This window comes from Lissotriton helveticus, chromosome 3_1 (genome assembly GCF_964261635.1).
Source record: "Lissotriton helveticus chromosome 3_1, aLisHel1.1, whole genome shotgun sequence".
In the NCBI taxonomy this organism is placed as follows: domain Eukaryota; kingdom Metazoa; phylum Chordata; class Amphibia; order Caudata; family Salamandridae; genus Lissotriton; species Lissotriton helveticus.
In genome coordinates this window covers 1,105,515,896-1,105,532,510 of record NC_136061.1, presented here as the reverse complement: position 1 = coordinate 1,105,532,510, position 16,615 = coordinate 1,105,515,896, and the positions used below count along the sequence as shown (strand labels likewise).

The window sequence follows — 16,615 nt, the reverse complement described above, 5'->3', positions numbered from 1 at the left end:
CTCTGTCCGTTATTATTTGTAATAAAAATCGGAATTTCAGGCACGCTGTCCCTGTTATTTTTGGCATAACCATTTACTTAAGGCCCAGGAGACATTGCTTCTGTTTTTCAACACTTTATCTCTCATCCCCAAAATAAAATGGCACATATTTGGTGAATATCACTAAACATCTAGCCAAATCTGATTTGGGTAAATTATTATTACTACACACACAGCCATCCTCCGTGATTAATGTTGCCCCTTTGAGGAGATTCTGTTTACGTCGAACTCCAAACAATTGTCTCCCTCATAAGACTTTACTTTTTAATGTATAGTCTTTTATACAGTATTGTTAGCGTGATCAATTTTTATCCACAATATGGTGGACTTATTTCACTATTTATCCATATATGTCTTATATTCGGGATCACAGGCAATTTAACAGTACTGTTTTAATAACTTTAGTAAATTATTTTTAATCACACACAACGCAAAAAGAAATTGATGTTGATTTGTGTGCTTTAGTTTTTCACTTTATTTAAACCCCACACCCTACACTATTTTATTGTCTCTCTTATTCTCTCTCTCTTCCCTCTCTAATTATCGCTGAGCTTTATTAACTCTCCTCAATTACTAAGAAATAACTGTTTGTGATGCTATGTAGAAATGGGATAACTTGTAGGAAAAACTGAATTTCTCTTAGCTGCCCAGGTGCCTTAGAAAGGTCTCTATGGGGCTCACCTGTGAAACGTATTGTGCATTATATCTTCACTCGATTTATGTCAATCAACAATACCACAGCATTACTCAGCATCACAATAGCATCAGTCAGCGCAACCACAGCATCAATCCTAGACAGCACAGCATCAGTGAGCACCACCACTGTATCACCTATCAACACTACAGTATCACTCGGCACAACACTGCATTAATCTGCACCAACGCAGCAAGAGTCAGCACCACCACAGCATCATTCGGCATCAGCACAGCATCAGTAAACATTATCACAGCATCAATCATCTCCATCACAGCGTCACTCTGCACCTCTACAGCATCACTCACAACACCACAGCATCAATCGGCACCACCACAGCATCAGTCAGCACCAACACAGCACAGTTTATTTGCAATGCGATTTATACTTGGTCGCAGCTCTGCATCTCACACACCGCTGTGGCCTACACTGAACTCAACATAATTGAGTTTTCATTCAAGTACTCAATTTGTCTTTGCCAGGACAGGGTAGGTTGGCTACACTGCCAATTGGGAGGGGTGTAGTTGAAGGGGTGTTTTGGTTACCATGTTTGGGTAGGTTCTGGGGTGTTCGTATGGCTCTTGTGCATGTGGGTCCTTTTGGTTTGTCAGCTGATGTCCGGTTATGGCCTGTGATTGTGGGATTGCACTGTGTGTGTGTGTGTGTGTGTGTGTGTGTGTGTGTGTGTGTGTGTGTGTGTGTGTGTGTGTGTGTGTGTGTGTGTGTGTGTGTGTGTGTGTGTGTGTGTGTGTGTGTGTGTGTGTGTGTGTGTGTGTGTGTGTGTGTGTGTGTGTGTGTGTGTGTGTGTGTGTGTGTGTGTGTGTGTGTGTGTGTGTGTGTGTGTGTGTGTGTGTGTGTGTGTGTGTGTGTGTGTGTGTGTGTGTGTGTGTGTGTGGTTGTGTGGTTGTGTGTGTGGTTGTGTTTGTGTGGTTGTGTTTGTGTGGTTGTGTTTGTGTTTGTGTGTGTGGTTGTGTTTGTGTGTGTGTGTGTGGTTGTGTGTGTGTGTGTGGTTGTGTGTGTGTGTGTGTGGTTTTGTGTGTGTGGTTGTGTGTGTGTGTGTGTGGTTTCTGTGAAGCATGGCCACTAACGTAACCAAACTTGTCTCTTGGAATGTTAGAGGGATGGCCCAGCTTGAGAAATGCAGACTTTTGTATGCCTATTTGAAACAATACAAAGTGTCCATCGCATTCCTTCAAGAAATGCATGTATGGGTGTGGGCTGCATTCCTTGCCTGCGAAAACGTTGAAGAGGTCAAATCAATGCTACCTCATACTTCACATATGCCTGGGAGTGCTTATTTGGGTGGCTCTGGGTATCCAGTTATGCTTTAAAAATTCTATTGTTGACCCTATGTCAGCTTGCATGGGAACCAAGACGGCAGGAGGTGTGCCTTTATAAATGTGTATGCTTCAAATATCGATTGCCCAAATTTCCTCCCCGGGATCACAACGGCAGCCTCACCGGGGGACTGCAGCTGTGGTCTAGATGGTGCATTAGATAAAGATCATCCCAGGGATCACACTAAATCCCATCTGACCAGTGCGCTCCGGGATATGCTGCAATGGTTTACACCTACATGATGTGTGAAGAGATAGGCACCAGAGTAAAGTTATTCTCCTGCTATACCCCTTCCGCTGGTACCCATAATCAACTTGATTAAGGTTTGATCTCTCTCGAGATGGAACCTTACTTGACAGAGGTCATCTATTTGGCCTGATATATTTCGAACTATTCCCTGGTCCTACTGAGTTTCAGGTCCATCCTGGTCACCCAGTGACCCCGCTGTGGTTCCTCCGTGCAGAGAATTCACAGACCCCCCGCTCCCACATTTGCAGCAACTGTAAACGAGACGTTGGCACATTACTTTGCCGAAAATAGGTGCTCGGCGAGCTGCAGGACCCTAAACTGGTAGGCGATGAAGATTGTCCTGTGTGGAGAGGGTTGGTGGTGGTGGGGTTGCACTAAAACATCCTACGGGGTTCGCCAGCAACTGGAGCGTGACCTGCGCAAGCACAGAACAAAAAACTCAAGGGACTGCTACCTTCTCTCCAGCAAAATATGCCCATTGGCGTGGGGCAATGATGGAGCTCCTAGGGTATTGGCGAAGGCTCGGAAAACACACCTATATCTGTTATTGCTAGAGATTACACATGGAGGGTGATAAAACGGGAGCGCTGCTGGCCCGATTTGTCTGGCAAGTATTCCCCAAGTCCCCCATATTGACTTTATATAACACAGGAACCTGGGTCTGCATGCAGAGAGCTATTATTGAGGTATTCCATACCCATCTATGCCATACGTATAGTGAACGATTACACCCCCCTTCTAATAGGATACAGGAATTTTTAGTGGACACACTGCTTCCAAGTCTCAACCCAGATGCCAGAAAAAGCCTAGAGGGCTCACTCTCTAGAGAGGAGATCCTTTACGCAATCTGACAGCTCAAAACCGTGAAAACCCAGGTAGCAATGTGAAGTTCTATTAAAAATATGCTGATATTGTGACGAACAGGCTCTTAGAAGTGTATGAAGAGGCCCTGTGCATCGGTAGCCTACCGGCTACAATGCGAGGGGCATTGCTTGTAATGGTACCAAAATCTGGTAGGGACCAGATGGCCGCTTCGGCCTCTAGGCCGATATCTCTCCTTAACATAGACATGATACTACTTAGTAGTGGGCTCGCAGCAAGCCTACTTCCTCAGCTACCAGCCTTAATTCATAGAGACCAATTGAGCTTCATTCCACAACTCCATACCTTTCAGACTTTACGTCAGTTGGCCCATTTATACCATGCCCCACAGCACCAGGATGATTCTTATGACCTGGCACTGTTAGACATCGAACAAGGATTTAATTCCCTCAATTGGGCCTGTCTATGGCTTGTGTTACAGTAAAATGGGCCTGGGCCCTAGATTTGTCCAGTGGGTTTGTCTGTCTCCTTTATTCTGAGCCCTACACCAGGACGCTTTCAGGTGGAGTGGTCTCTGAACCCTTTAGGTTGAGATATGGAACTAGGCAGGGATGCCCTTTCTCACCCCTCCTGCTTGCCATCGCTATGGAAACCCTAGCAGCAACACTGCGAGGAGCCCATTGGGGATAACGCTGGGGGAGACAAACCATGTGGTCTCCATCTGCGCTGGCAGCTCCCTGGTGTATTTGTAGTACCTGACCTATTCAGCGCCTATTCTAGTTAATTTCATGAAGGAGTTTGGAGAGCTCTCTGGTCTTTATGTTAACACGGATAAGTCTGAACTATTCCCATTGGGAAAATTAGTGGGTATACCGTTCAAGGAGCTTCCTAGGTTGGAGATCTCCTTGGTGACTGCCGATGTTTGGTATTTGGAGATCCCCTTGACCCAAGCGACCCCAACGTATCTGGCTCTCAATGTGGGGAGGGTGATGCAAGGGCTTCGTGTGTCGATCCAATTCTGGAAAGATTTACCTCTGTCCCTTATGGGCAGCATAGCTATTATAAAAATGGTCATACTACCGCAATGCCTCTATGCCCTCCAGAGCACCCTATATGTGATCCCGAGGCACTACATTCGCACTTTGGAAAGCCTTATCTAGGATCTACTCTGGGGCCAAAAATGTTGACATGTTAAGCTTGCCACACTAAAGAGGACATGGGGCCAGGGAGGTCACGAGGTTCCACATCTTGAGCTCTACTACTTGGTGGCACACTTACAGCATACGGTTCACTGGCTTGACCTGGAGTACAGTTGAGAAAGACAGCTCCTACAGGACACCCACGACAGGTGTTCTGTGCCGGTCCTGCTAATAAGTAACTTGCAGGACCCCTCCTCCCTCCCTTATATTGTTCGACTAGTGGCAGGTGTTTGGGAGGGAGTAGTTCAACGAGTAGTTCGGTGCACGCCCCGCACATGCCACTGTAGGTTGTGCAACCCTTCTTACAAATCGCTGACTCCATGTCGGTGCAAAGATGGAAGGGTAGAGGCTGAATACTATGGAGGACCTCTACCCTGGAGGGCAGTTTATTACAAGGGTAGAGGCCATAGAATCCTTTTAGTTGGGTATGGGGCAATACCTACAATATGTCAAAATTTCAATCACGGCTTGCGCACTGTTGCTGACGCCACCCCACCCCGCTCCAACACCCTAGCAACACTACTAGATAAGGCTCATGGCTGTAGACTGATCTCCCATATTTACAAGGCCCTGCATGGTGATTTACCACCACAGACATGCCGCATGCAGTCCAAATGGGAGGAAACAATGGGGGATCCCGTAAAAGCTAGGGAATGGGCAAAGGCACATGGAGGAGTGCGGAGAGTAGGCTCCAATGCCCGCTTCAAGCTGCTGCAATACAATTTGGCAGACCAAACCTACCTTACTCTGCAAGCCTTGCCATCATCTATGCCACTCGACCAGCCTGCTGAAGGCCCCGACAACAGATTTTATACATATGGTATGGTCTTGTCCTTCTCTACCCCTTAGTTGTGGGAGGTATTGCAAAACCGAAATGGAGCCTTTGGATGGGCGATGCTGTTTGGGATTCACCAGGTATTGTTGGGCTTGATTCGCTCTCCCTCAAATAAAAAACTGTGCATGAAGTTTGTCCGCCTGGTGTTGGCGCAGCAGTGCATAGCAATGAAGTGGCTTAGCCCGATACCGCCCTTATGCTTCGTGGTTAAGGGATGTTTTTGAATGGGCAGTTGCGGAAGAGGTACGAATGAGGCATGTTCATAAAGAAGATAAACTGGAAGACCACTTGCAAACTTGGTCAGCCATGTTATCTGAATTAAAGGAACCGCAGGTAGTGGCCAACCCTGGGGTTGATATCCCGTGACGTAATACTCGGGGGGCTTCAGGACCACACAAGCAGGGGCTAGGTCGCGCAAGGAGCGCCTAGGCTTTCCTGCTGCTGTGAGTGGGTAATCCGAAAAGAAATGCTCATCAGCGTTGCTGCGGTACAACAGAGCTAAAACAACTGCAGGCAATAACTGCAAGCGCTGCAGAACGTTATAAGCAAGTGGAAACCGATCTGAACAGCATATCATAAACCAGCAAACAATTTCACAGTAATTTCAGGAGAAACCCAAAACATTCCTTAACTGGCGAAGAAAGAGGGGGAAAGAACAGCAACAGAGGACTATATTGGGACCTCGTTGCAGAGACTGAGAAAGGACTTATGAACTTTGTTGTTTCCCTGGTGTTCCTGGGAAATAATGTTTTGATGTTTAAATGGCTGCCGTTTCTTGGATTTAAATATTACAGCGAAGAAAGAAAGTGTTATCCTTGCCTCAGTGTCCTTAATAGAATTGAAACTTTACTTAAGCTAGGCAAATTTTCATTCAGACCAAAGGCGAAAGGTGGGACAAAAAGGAAGCCAAAACACTTAGACAAAAAAAAATGTGCCTGTTCTGCTGGAAATCTTAATCATGTGACATTTTCGTTCAAGACGCCACAAAAAAGATTTTAAAAAATATATTTTTTTTTATTAAACTGTAAGAAATATCTGCCAATTTTCTAAGAAGGAATTCTACATTTAAGAAGAAAACGATCATCTCTCAGAAAGCTTTTGCACTATTTGGTTTTCTGCCGAAGTTCTTTGAACACATACCTCTGGATTTAGTTTTCCAGGGCAGATTTTTCTGGGCTTATATAATATTCCTGGCCAAGTATTGTATGCCTGCATCCATGTTTGCATCTTATGCCCAAAGTAATACCAAACCATGTTATATAATTTATGATCTTTTTGCATTTTTGCCTGTATTCGTCATTTAACCCTCATTTCCCAACATAATTTGCAAATTATTTATTTGATGTCCCAGATCATTGTAAAGAAAGTTTAGAAAACAATACAAATTATTAAAATATGAAATAATATTGAAGTTCTTTATGAATAATAAAAAGGAATCCTGTAAATTATAAATTATCCAGTATAATTATTTGAAAAGTAATAATTGAAATAAAAATATTGCTACTCTAAATTACAGATTACATCATATATTTATCATTTGATATTAAAAGATCCAAAACAAAACATCTAAAAAAAAAATAAAGTTGGAATATGTTTACCTAACAAAAAAAAAGAACATATCAATGTTCATAGAATGTACAGGAGAGGGGAGCTTTTAAATGTACAAAAAGATCTAATTTCAATATTTACAGTTATTGGTAAGTGATAGTATGACTCATATTGGTGAAAATGCAATTAAAATTGGAATTAATTTATATAAAAGGATAGTGTTATTGTAAGGCATATGGAGAAGAAAATAAGTTATAGGATAAGCATTAAAAGAAGAAAAAGGCTTAATAATACATTAATGGGATACAAGTATAGGTAAAAAGTCTGTAGTATAATCTTTCAAATGTGGGTGGAGAGTTATGTAGGTTTGCCAATGCTTGTTTTTCCCCTTCATATAGTTTATTGCCCAAACCATGTATGCACATGTATGTGATTTTTTTTTTTTCTTTTCTGTTGAAATTATGAAAAATCATTGCAAGATAGGTGCCGGAAAATGCACATGTACCAGTAGTCGTCAAGGAATTTTTTTTTTGTTTACACCAAGGAAAAAGTCAGCCTGTCCGCCTATGCCTCCACAATAAAAATAATAATAATAATAATTCCATAGTGCCTACTGTATGTGAGCATGCACATCCTCATAAGGACGACCATCTTAAAATGATTTTTGTTTCAAATTCGAACCAAAAACATTCCAAACTGGCCACTTGTCTGTGCATGTTTGCACTGATGTGTCTGTGTGCTCATGCACAGTGACCATCTTAGAATGACATTTTTTATGATTTAATTTACCAATCCAGTCAGGTATGCCAAAAATAAAGATATAAGCTAGCAGCCCAATAGCAGTGTGCTACATGGTGGCGAGGCCCTGCAAAACTATTTTAAAACAAAAAACACTTACCAGGACAGGAGAGCAATGCTCCAGCCTGGGAGAGGGTAAATCAGAGTAAAAATTAAATTTAAAAAATATATTTATATGGGGCGAGTAGGGGAGCATGTGGCGAGAGTGTCAAGCAGAAAGAGGAGAGCAGTCGACAAGGAAGCCATACTTTCCAATGAAGTACTAAAACAGAAATGAAAAAAACATTTCCCTGATATCAGCAGTGGAAGGATGCAAGGCATCCATTTAAAACATTGTTAGGAATCTATGCTCCAGGGCTTGGTAGGAAAGCGTACTCTGTATTTTATTGCAGACAATAGGTCTTCAATACTACTCCTAAAGCAGTCTGTAGGTGAAGTATAAAAGAACAGTTACAGTTAAGAAAATGTTACAGAAAAACATTGAGATAAATGTAGGCCATAGATAAGAACTTAAAATCTCTCCCAGTTTATTTATCCTTTGAAGGTAAGAAAGAAGCATAACTCTCTTTCAGGGGTTGGTTTCCAGTTCACATGAGTCTCACTCACCTCCTATCGGATGTCCATGGGCTGCTATTTCTTAATGTGGCCTAGAATTTAATTATTATAGGGAATTTAAATTGAGGTCTAGAGCCTAGTGAACCACAAGTGGACCCTGTACAAAAGCTCATTTTTATGATTAGTGATGTTGTCATAGCCACTAGTAGAGGTATACAAACCTAGAACCAGCTTACCACAGAGTAGAGTATAAATATAATGTACCTAAAGGTTTGGTTTTTTATCTACTCAAATGCTTCCTGATTTCACAGTCATGCCAGACTCCTTTTGTAACGGCTAATGTTGGAGCATTTGAGAGGATAAGTAAAGCGACACCAGTGTGTGAAGTATCCATACATTGTGTACACTTTGTGGTTCTAACTCAAAATCTTTGTATCACTCCAAATGTGAATGCCTTTGATGCAACATCCATTTGTCTGATAAACGTTTTTTATTCTTCACTTGTTTGGCATATCATATGATGATGGTACTCAAGGGTGTATTTTGTGAAATAAGTAATGAGTTCTACTCTCTTTGATATGCTATTGCCCCAAAAGGTTCACCTGCATCCCAGTCTTGTATCAAATAGGCTGTTCAGAAACGTGATGGGTATGGAGATGGTTGTATCTATGATCCAGTTTAATTTAAGTATTTTGGTCACTTTTTTGGATTGTTCTATTACTGTGAGACTTGTTGATGTGTTGATATAGCAGTAATAATAGTGCCCATTTCTTTTGCACCCTATAGCAAATCCATTTTTTGTTTTGCCCAATCACTCCAGATTGTTTGCCTTTTTCTGGACCCTCTTTTTGCTGGCTTTAGAACTCTGTGGACTTTATCACTGCTAAGAAGTAGTAAAGTGGCTGTGCTGAGGTAGTAAAATAGTGCTGGTAATTGGAACTCATTATTTGGCCTATTTAACTTCTCTAAGTCTATTGTAAATGGTGCCAAATACGCAACTTTAACATGCAATGTTAAAAATCATATGCGAGCTGCCTTGTGTATTTATACTACCCACATATATAACAGATATGTCTAGTAGGAGCACCACTGGCCTGTGACTGGGCTCCAGTTTGAATGCACTACAGTAACACAAGGCAGCTAAAAAAGTCTTTGCTATGTAGGAAGAGCCTATTTTTATATATTAAGTCACCCAAAATTGTGCCTTGTAAGGCTACAGGGCATGGTGGTAATTTATTTAAAATAAAATAGGGAACACTACAAATTGGGGTTAGTGTGCCCTCTTACATAAATAAAAGCAAGCCAAAAGCTATTTCACTGTGCAGACCCTTAGATGTTTGAAGGGATTCAATGCTTGTTTTTAATTCCCTATATAATTAGGAAAAGGATATAAAATGCTTTGAAGGTATGTTCTGCTTAGGTTTTAAAATATGATGCAATTGTGAAGTCAGATTTTTGATAACTTCAGCAGAAAAGTAACTTTCGAGAAATGTACTTTAGGTTACCAGAACTGGTTAAAAACCACATGGGCTACTCATTAAACCACACCTCCAGAGCTGGAATGCACATCCTTTTCTGGGGGAGTTAACCGCCCTGGCTCAGAGGTCAATGGTCTTTTTCTGAGCCCAGGAATTGCCAATGGGTGTTAATTACTGAACACTCAGCAGGGATTAGCTATCTGGGAGTGGATAGGAGCAGTTGACAGATCAGAGGGTAGCTTTAGCACTACATATTTTGACTTTGAGATGCCAAAGAGGACTTCTTCGGTTCATTCCCAGTACCCTTACAGACATCCACGCTCCAGTCTCAGTATGAGGAAAAACAGATTTGACTTTCTCATGTGGAAGAGACGTCGTCTTAATAGGGACATGGTTTAGGAGCTGCCTAATGGCAGCTTTGTTTCACCATCTTGAAACGGGGCACCTGGGTAATTTTACTGTAAGTCAGAAGAAGTGCTTCAAAAGGAGGTGGCGGGCTTTCTGTGAGAAACTTAGGATTGGGTTGTAGCTTTTCTCCAATCATTAGCTAATGCACCGGATAAATCCGATCCCTCCACTATCATCTTCTCAGACCAATTCTTGAAATGGGAAGACTCCTTGTGAAGAAAGGGCCATTCTTGACTCCCAACTCCTATTGGAAGAGAGGACTTTGACTTAGGGACTCAAGGACTAATAACTCTAGCTGCCACGCAGGGCTCGGACTGCTTTTCAGGGGTCTAGTGGTTAGCCTCCTGTTACTTGCGACAGGGGTACCTGCAGAAGGCGTCCTGATCCCAAGAAGGCCCAGCTGAACACAGAAAACGGAACTCTGCAGGAGTCCTGGCTTCAGAGAGACCCTGGTTCCCTGAGGAGCTGGGACTGCAAGAGTAACCAGAAGGGAACTTTTCCAGAAAATTTTAACCGTGTGCCGGTCCTCATGAGATCAGAAAAATTACTAAGTGCTGAAATGTGCCCAAGTTGCTCACTCCCAAGAAACATAAGAAATTCAGGTTTGAACTGCTGGGAGCTTTTTGCTGTGCTGACAACTGGTTCAGCGGGACCTCACAGCGAAGACAGTCAGCATTGTGGAGCCCTGCCTGGCTGCAGCATCCAGCCTTCCTCTGTTGGAGGATTACGATTTCCCAAAAAGTGACTAAAGCTCGAGGTAAAGCTTTGGACCCAGAGAGACAGTAAATCTATTCATCTAGTAAAGCTCTCTTGGTGGCTACTAAATCCAGGTTTATCTTGCTATAAAACGTTTTGACTCCAAAACTAGCTGTTCGACAATGACGTCTCCAACATCAATGGACCATAGTTGGCCACAGACTTGAACCTTGCTCCGCTGGAAAGTTTTGACTTCCTTGAAAGAAAGAGAAAAAAAATTAGAAGGTAAATCGTTGACCTTGACGGCCCGCTTGGTGTATCTGACTACTGCTCCATCACAGTCCGCTTGAAATCGCACCTATATCCTGGTCATCTTTGAACAGTGACTTTTGATTGATTGCTTTACTTTTTCTTGGTGGTTTTTGCCATCAAACCTTTAAAAATCCATATCTCTGGTTTCCCTTAATCAAATTTGATGATGTTGATGTCTCGTTTGCTAATGTCAATTTTCTCTATATATATATATTCTCTATATTTCTACATTGATTTGGAAATGGTAATACATTTTATTCTTTTCTTTTAAAATGTTCGTACTGCTGGAACTTTTCACACACTTGCCTCGTGATTGCCTGCTTCCAGTGCCATCAATACCTCTAGACAAATCCTCTGTAGGAACTCCACTGGGCCCATATATTTTCGCACTTTCTTGGGCGCCCTCTTCTCTCATATACCCAACAAGCACCATTCCATGTCTTGTCTCCACCTTTCAAAGCCCAGCGCCTCTGCTGCTCCCCATTGTTTTGTCACATTTCTCCTTTCCACTATAAGTCCTCAGCGGACAAACAATTTTGAGGGTTTCTGACTGCAGTGTTGCATCGCCACATACATCCAGTATATATCGTTTCAAATTGGGTTCCTCAAGGTCAGACAGACCAGAAAAACATTTCCCATCACCTGCCAAAAGTGCACCAACTTTGCACACTCCCAGATGGTGTGGATAAAACTATCCCTTACGTCACATCCCCCAGAACAGTCTTCTCATCTCTGGGCCCCAATGTCAGCAAGTCCTTCCCTAGGGAGGTAAGTGCTATGAAGGATAGTTAGTTGCACCAGTTTGAATCCCGTTCTCATTGAATCCTCTCTGGGGTGCTAAGCATCTCCTCCCAGTCTCCCTTCAGAAATGTTCCAATGTCTTTTTTCCAGGTCAACTGTGTATTGACTAGGGGAAACTGAGTTATGTATTTATGTCCCGTCAGAACTCTTTCGTCTAGTGGAAAGAAGTCCACTATTTCGGTACTTCTAGTTAAATGGGCTGCCATGGCATATTTCACCTGGATGTATTTCTTTTGAAGCCTGTTAACTGAAGTCTTTGCTGAGTTCCTCGAGAGACGCAGTCTACTCTACCCCCCTTTCCAAATAATGGGCATCTCCCAGTTTGCTGATCAAATTTCACATCTCATTCTAGGTAACCCCTGCAGCTTTGTGAGGTCCTTCAACGTATCACTGTCCCATTTGGGCTTTTCATTTGTAGGGATCCCATTTGAGACTTCTGGTAGCCTCAGACCAGGCTTTCAGAGCCAACGCTGTGTGGTCTTGCTATATACTTAACACCTGAGCACACAACATCATTATTTCCCTAATCCGATATATTTATATTGCTCTTTAGACAATATCGCAGTGTCTCTAAACCCTACCGTCCAAAATCCGTATTTTGTGTGGTCTGGCATGAGTCCCGGTTCTTGCAAGTTTAGAGGGCCGCCACATAGCCTTTATGCTCCATTGGATTTCTGTCTATTCTTAGAGGGCACATCCAGCAGCCAGAAGGCCCACTTATTTACGGTTACTGTGTGTGGGGCCCAGTAATGTTTCTGTAGGTCGGGTAGGGCGATGCCCCATCATATAGCCCACTAGTTAATTTCGTAAGGACTATTCACAGTGGATGCCCAGGTCAGAGGATGGCAAGTTCATTGAGTTGGTAGGGATACCACGCTTCCAACTTACCAAACTCATTTCTCATGCACCCTAAATGAAGTGAGTGGTCTGTAGACTCTGGTAACGGGTAATAATATTAATGCGCTCAACTAAAACGTTTCCAGCCACTTTGCTAAAGACTCAGACCGGTCTGGGATAATGACCTTCCGAGCAGCCTCATATAGTGGACCAGTCACCCGCCACCTGAAAGTCTTGCACTTTGTGTAAGAAGAATACGCATTCTGAGCAATAGAATTACAAATAGTTGCAAAGTAAGTTACTGTGGTCAAGTGTGTAAGGCATCGTCCCCGTCCAAAGTAGTGAGCGCCTTGAGCATCGAAATCTCTCCAGTAAGGTTTTTGGTGAGTTACAAAGCAATACGGAGTACTCCATCTTCAACTGTTGTAGATTTCCCAGCATGCTCTAATGTATACATTTCTGCATGCAGAGATTCCACCGAGTACAAAAGTGCATTGGCACATTTTGTTTCTCTCTCCGTATAAAATATTTCTAATGATAAATAAACGCCTTTTCCTAACCCTGCTCATTAAAATACCAAAGTGCATCCATTCCTAGACTAGCACTAGCGCCTGTTGACCGAGAATTTGGGAAGCTACCGGGGACAGGTGTTTGAATGGCACAAATTAGAACATGTTCAACTACATTTTGGGGGTGCCACTTTTAGAAATGCGCAGACCCCTAAAAGTGCCGCTCATAAATTAGGACAAGTCCGCCAGTAATAAGTCCGCTTTACATACATTAACTTGTGGTAATGTTGTTGCGCACCTTCGTTTGGTCGGCAAATTATTTGACTTTGGCAGACCGTTTTGTGAAGTCACCAGTTGGTTTCTTGTAACCTTTTTTTATTTCAGTCAGTTTAATTCATCATTAAAACTATCTGGAGCTGCTGTTTAGGTGAGATTGTTTCCAAATATGTGATTTCCTTTCCCGAATGGTAAGAACCTGCCCCGGGCAAGCGAACTGGAAATGCTTTAGCACATTCTAATGAGTTTTTCCCCCTGAAATTAGCACTCTGACCGTTTCAAATGCGTCAATCTGTTCGGATGTCATCTTGAGGTTGTAACGCGCATGTTTGTGTTTCTTTTGCAGGAGCTGCAGTTTCAGCGGCTCACCAGAGAGCTGGAGGTGGAAAGGCAGATTGTGGCCAGTCAGTTAGAACGATGCAGGCTTGGCGCGGAATCGCCGAGCATTGCCAGCATAAGGTACGGGCTTGGAAGTACAGAGCTTAAATGCACCGAGGGCTTGTCATAAATGCTTTTACAAATACAGTATTTGTATTAGAATCGCTAATAATTTTGACCTCTCTAACTATTGTGGACCAAACTTCAAAAAACATTCAGTGCACTCCCTTTGGTGTTGGCTAGTGTGATGCAGAGTGAAAGGTGACCGGTTTCTGAAAGTGCCGTCAGTTATGGACACAGGGTTCAGAAAGTGCCGTCAGTTATGCGATTAGTGATGGGGACTGGTTTCTGTCAGTTATGGGGACGTGGTTCTGAAAGTGCTGTCCATTATGGGGACGAAGCTTCTGAAAGTGCTGTCAGTTATGGGGACGGAGTTCTGAAAGTGCCGTCCATCATGGGGACGGAGTTCTGAAAGTGCCGTCCATCATGGGGACGGAGTTCTGAAAGTGCCGTCCATCATGGAGACGGAGTTCTGAAAGTGCCGTCCACCATGGGGACGGAGTTCTGAAAGTGCCGTCCATCATGAGGATGGTTTTCTAAAAGTGCTGTCAGTTATGGGAATTGGTTTCTGTCAGTTATGGGGACGTGGTTCTGAAAGTGCTGTCAGTTATGGTATCAGGGTTCTGAAAGTGCCATCAGTTATGGGGACGGGTTTCTGAAAACGCTGTCAATTATGGGGACGGGGCTTCTGAAAGTGCTGTCAGTTATGGTATCAGGGTTCTGAAAGTGCCATCAGTTATGGGGACGGGTTTCTGAAAGCGCTGTCAATTATGGGGACGGGGCTTCTGAAAGTGCTGTCAATTATGGGATCAAGGTTCTGAAAGTGCCATCCGTTATGGGGACGGGTTTCTGAAAACGCTGTCAATTATGGGGACGGGGCTTCTGAAAGTGCTGTCAGTTATGGTATCAGGGTTCTGAAAGTGCCATCTGTTATGGGTACGGGTTTCTGAAAGCGCTGTCAATTATGGGGACGGGGCTTCTGAAAGTGCTGTCAGTTATGGGGACGGGTTTCTGAAAGCGCTGTCAATTATGTGGACAGGGCTTCTAAAAGTGCTGTCAGTTATGGGATCGAGGTTCTGAAAGTGCCATCCGTTATGGGGATGGGTTTCTGAAAGCGCTGTCAATTATGGGGACGGGGCTTCTGAAAGTGCTGTCAGTTATTGGGACGAAGTTCTGAAAGCGCTGTCAATTATGGGGACAGGTTCCTGAAAGCGCTGTCAATTATGGGGACTGGGCTTCTGAAAGTGCTGTCCGTTATGGGGATGGGTTTCTGAAACTACAGTCAGCTATATGAATGGAATCCTGGAAGTGGTGTCTGCGATGGATGCATGTGAACTCCTACCACAAGCAAGGAGTTAAAAGTATTGGAACACGTTATGTATACTTTAATTAAATATCGAAAACAGAGGGCTGCGTTGTTTTTAGTTGACACTAGCACTGTTCTCAAGCACCCGCGTTCTCGAACCAGTCAGAACATGGGTGGAATTTATTGGTTAACCCATGAGCAAGAGATTCTAAAGCTCTTACATAGGTTTGTGGTCATCACTCATCTTAAAAGGGAATTTATTGCTAACTGAGGAAAAGGACCTGTGTTTTTCCACCACCTACAAAGGTGATTTGAATGTAAATAAAGGCTGGTTATTGAAGTGGTATAATATCGGGGATTGCGCTCACCGTACTGCTACCATCTTGAAACAGTGATTGCAGAGACACTTTGAGAAAAATCATGAGACATAGCTGGTGGAAATTTGCACAAGACATTGGGCTAGATATCAACTAGGGGTAGAGTTACCCGAGGGTATTACTGTTTACCTTGAGGTCCTTGAGTCTTGTCATTTGTGGCATGTTGATGGTCAAATTATAGTGTTTCGAAGAATGTTTTAAGCTCTGACAGGTCTGCTTGGGTAGCAGAGGACACAGCAGGTCAAATTTGATAGGTTAGCAAGTTAAAAAAAAATATATATTCTCAAAACTTTCCCAAAAAGACTCATCACCTCCGCTCCTTTCTGGAAAGTTTCGAGGTGATCAGTCAAGCAGGAGCAGGGAAAAAGCAAGAGTCGCAAAATGCAATTTCCCCATTCATATGTCAATGGTAAAATTGAACAGCTATACCGCTAAAACTTCTGAATGGAATTTCACCGAATTTGACAGAAAGCTAGAATTGTGCCTTTGATGATTTGGTATAAATCTGTTTAGTATTTTTAAAGAAATTAAGTCTCAAATATATTTTGTATATTTCACGCCACGGAGAATCAGTGGATCTGACCTTTCTTGAGATAAGATCTGATTTGCTGCCAGCACATCATTAATGGTGTGGTGGCAGCCACCGTAGAACTCACAACTCAGTTCCTTGTACTTAGAACAATTAAAAAAAATATATATAAGGGGTCAGGGTAGGGAAAAACCCATTCCTCTGACCACCACCATCCCGACCTGTGCTATAAACATATATATTTTTTGTTGGACTCTGGGAACCCATTTCGTGGCCCGGGGAGCATGCAGCATCCCTCCCCGAGCCACTGTTGGGTCCCGGGGACCCCATTCCCTAGGTCTGATGCTTTATTTTAAAGGAGTTGGTGAGCAGCCCTCCTCTCTGAGTCTGCTTAAGGCACCTTGGATACCACCCCACGGGACAGTATCTAATATCGAAAGGGAGGGGCTAGGTGGGCGCTCCCCAATCCACTGTTGGGCCTCAGGGACCCCATCCCTGATGGAATGTTTGGCGGGCCCTCCAAGCCGTAAACTGGCTCTGGGGTCCAAATCCCCCAGAGCCTGGTGCAGCA

The 16,615-nt window shown here is 43.3% G+C and overlaps 1 protein-coding gene across 4 annotated transcripts in view; it reads left to right on the top strand.

Annotated features, from left to right (window-relative positions):
- PKP4 (plakophilin 4) overlaps positions 1-16,615 on the top strand; it is a 771,376-nt gene that overhangs the window by 318,359 nt on the left and 436,402 nt on the right. For all 4 annotated transcript variants that reach the window (XM_078681704.1, XM_078681705.1, XM_078681703.1 and 1 more), the window contains exon 4: positions 13,741-13,853. In XM_078681704.1, coding sequence (XP_078537830.1) covers positions 13,741-13,853 — 113 coding nt within the window. The remainder of the gene's footprint in view (positions 1-13,740; positions 13,854-16,615) is intronic.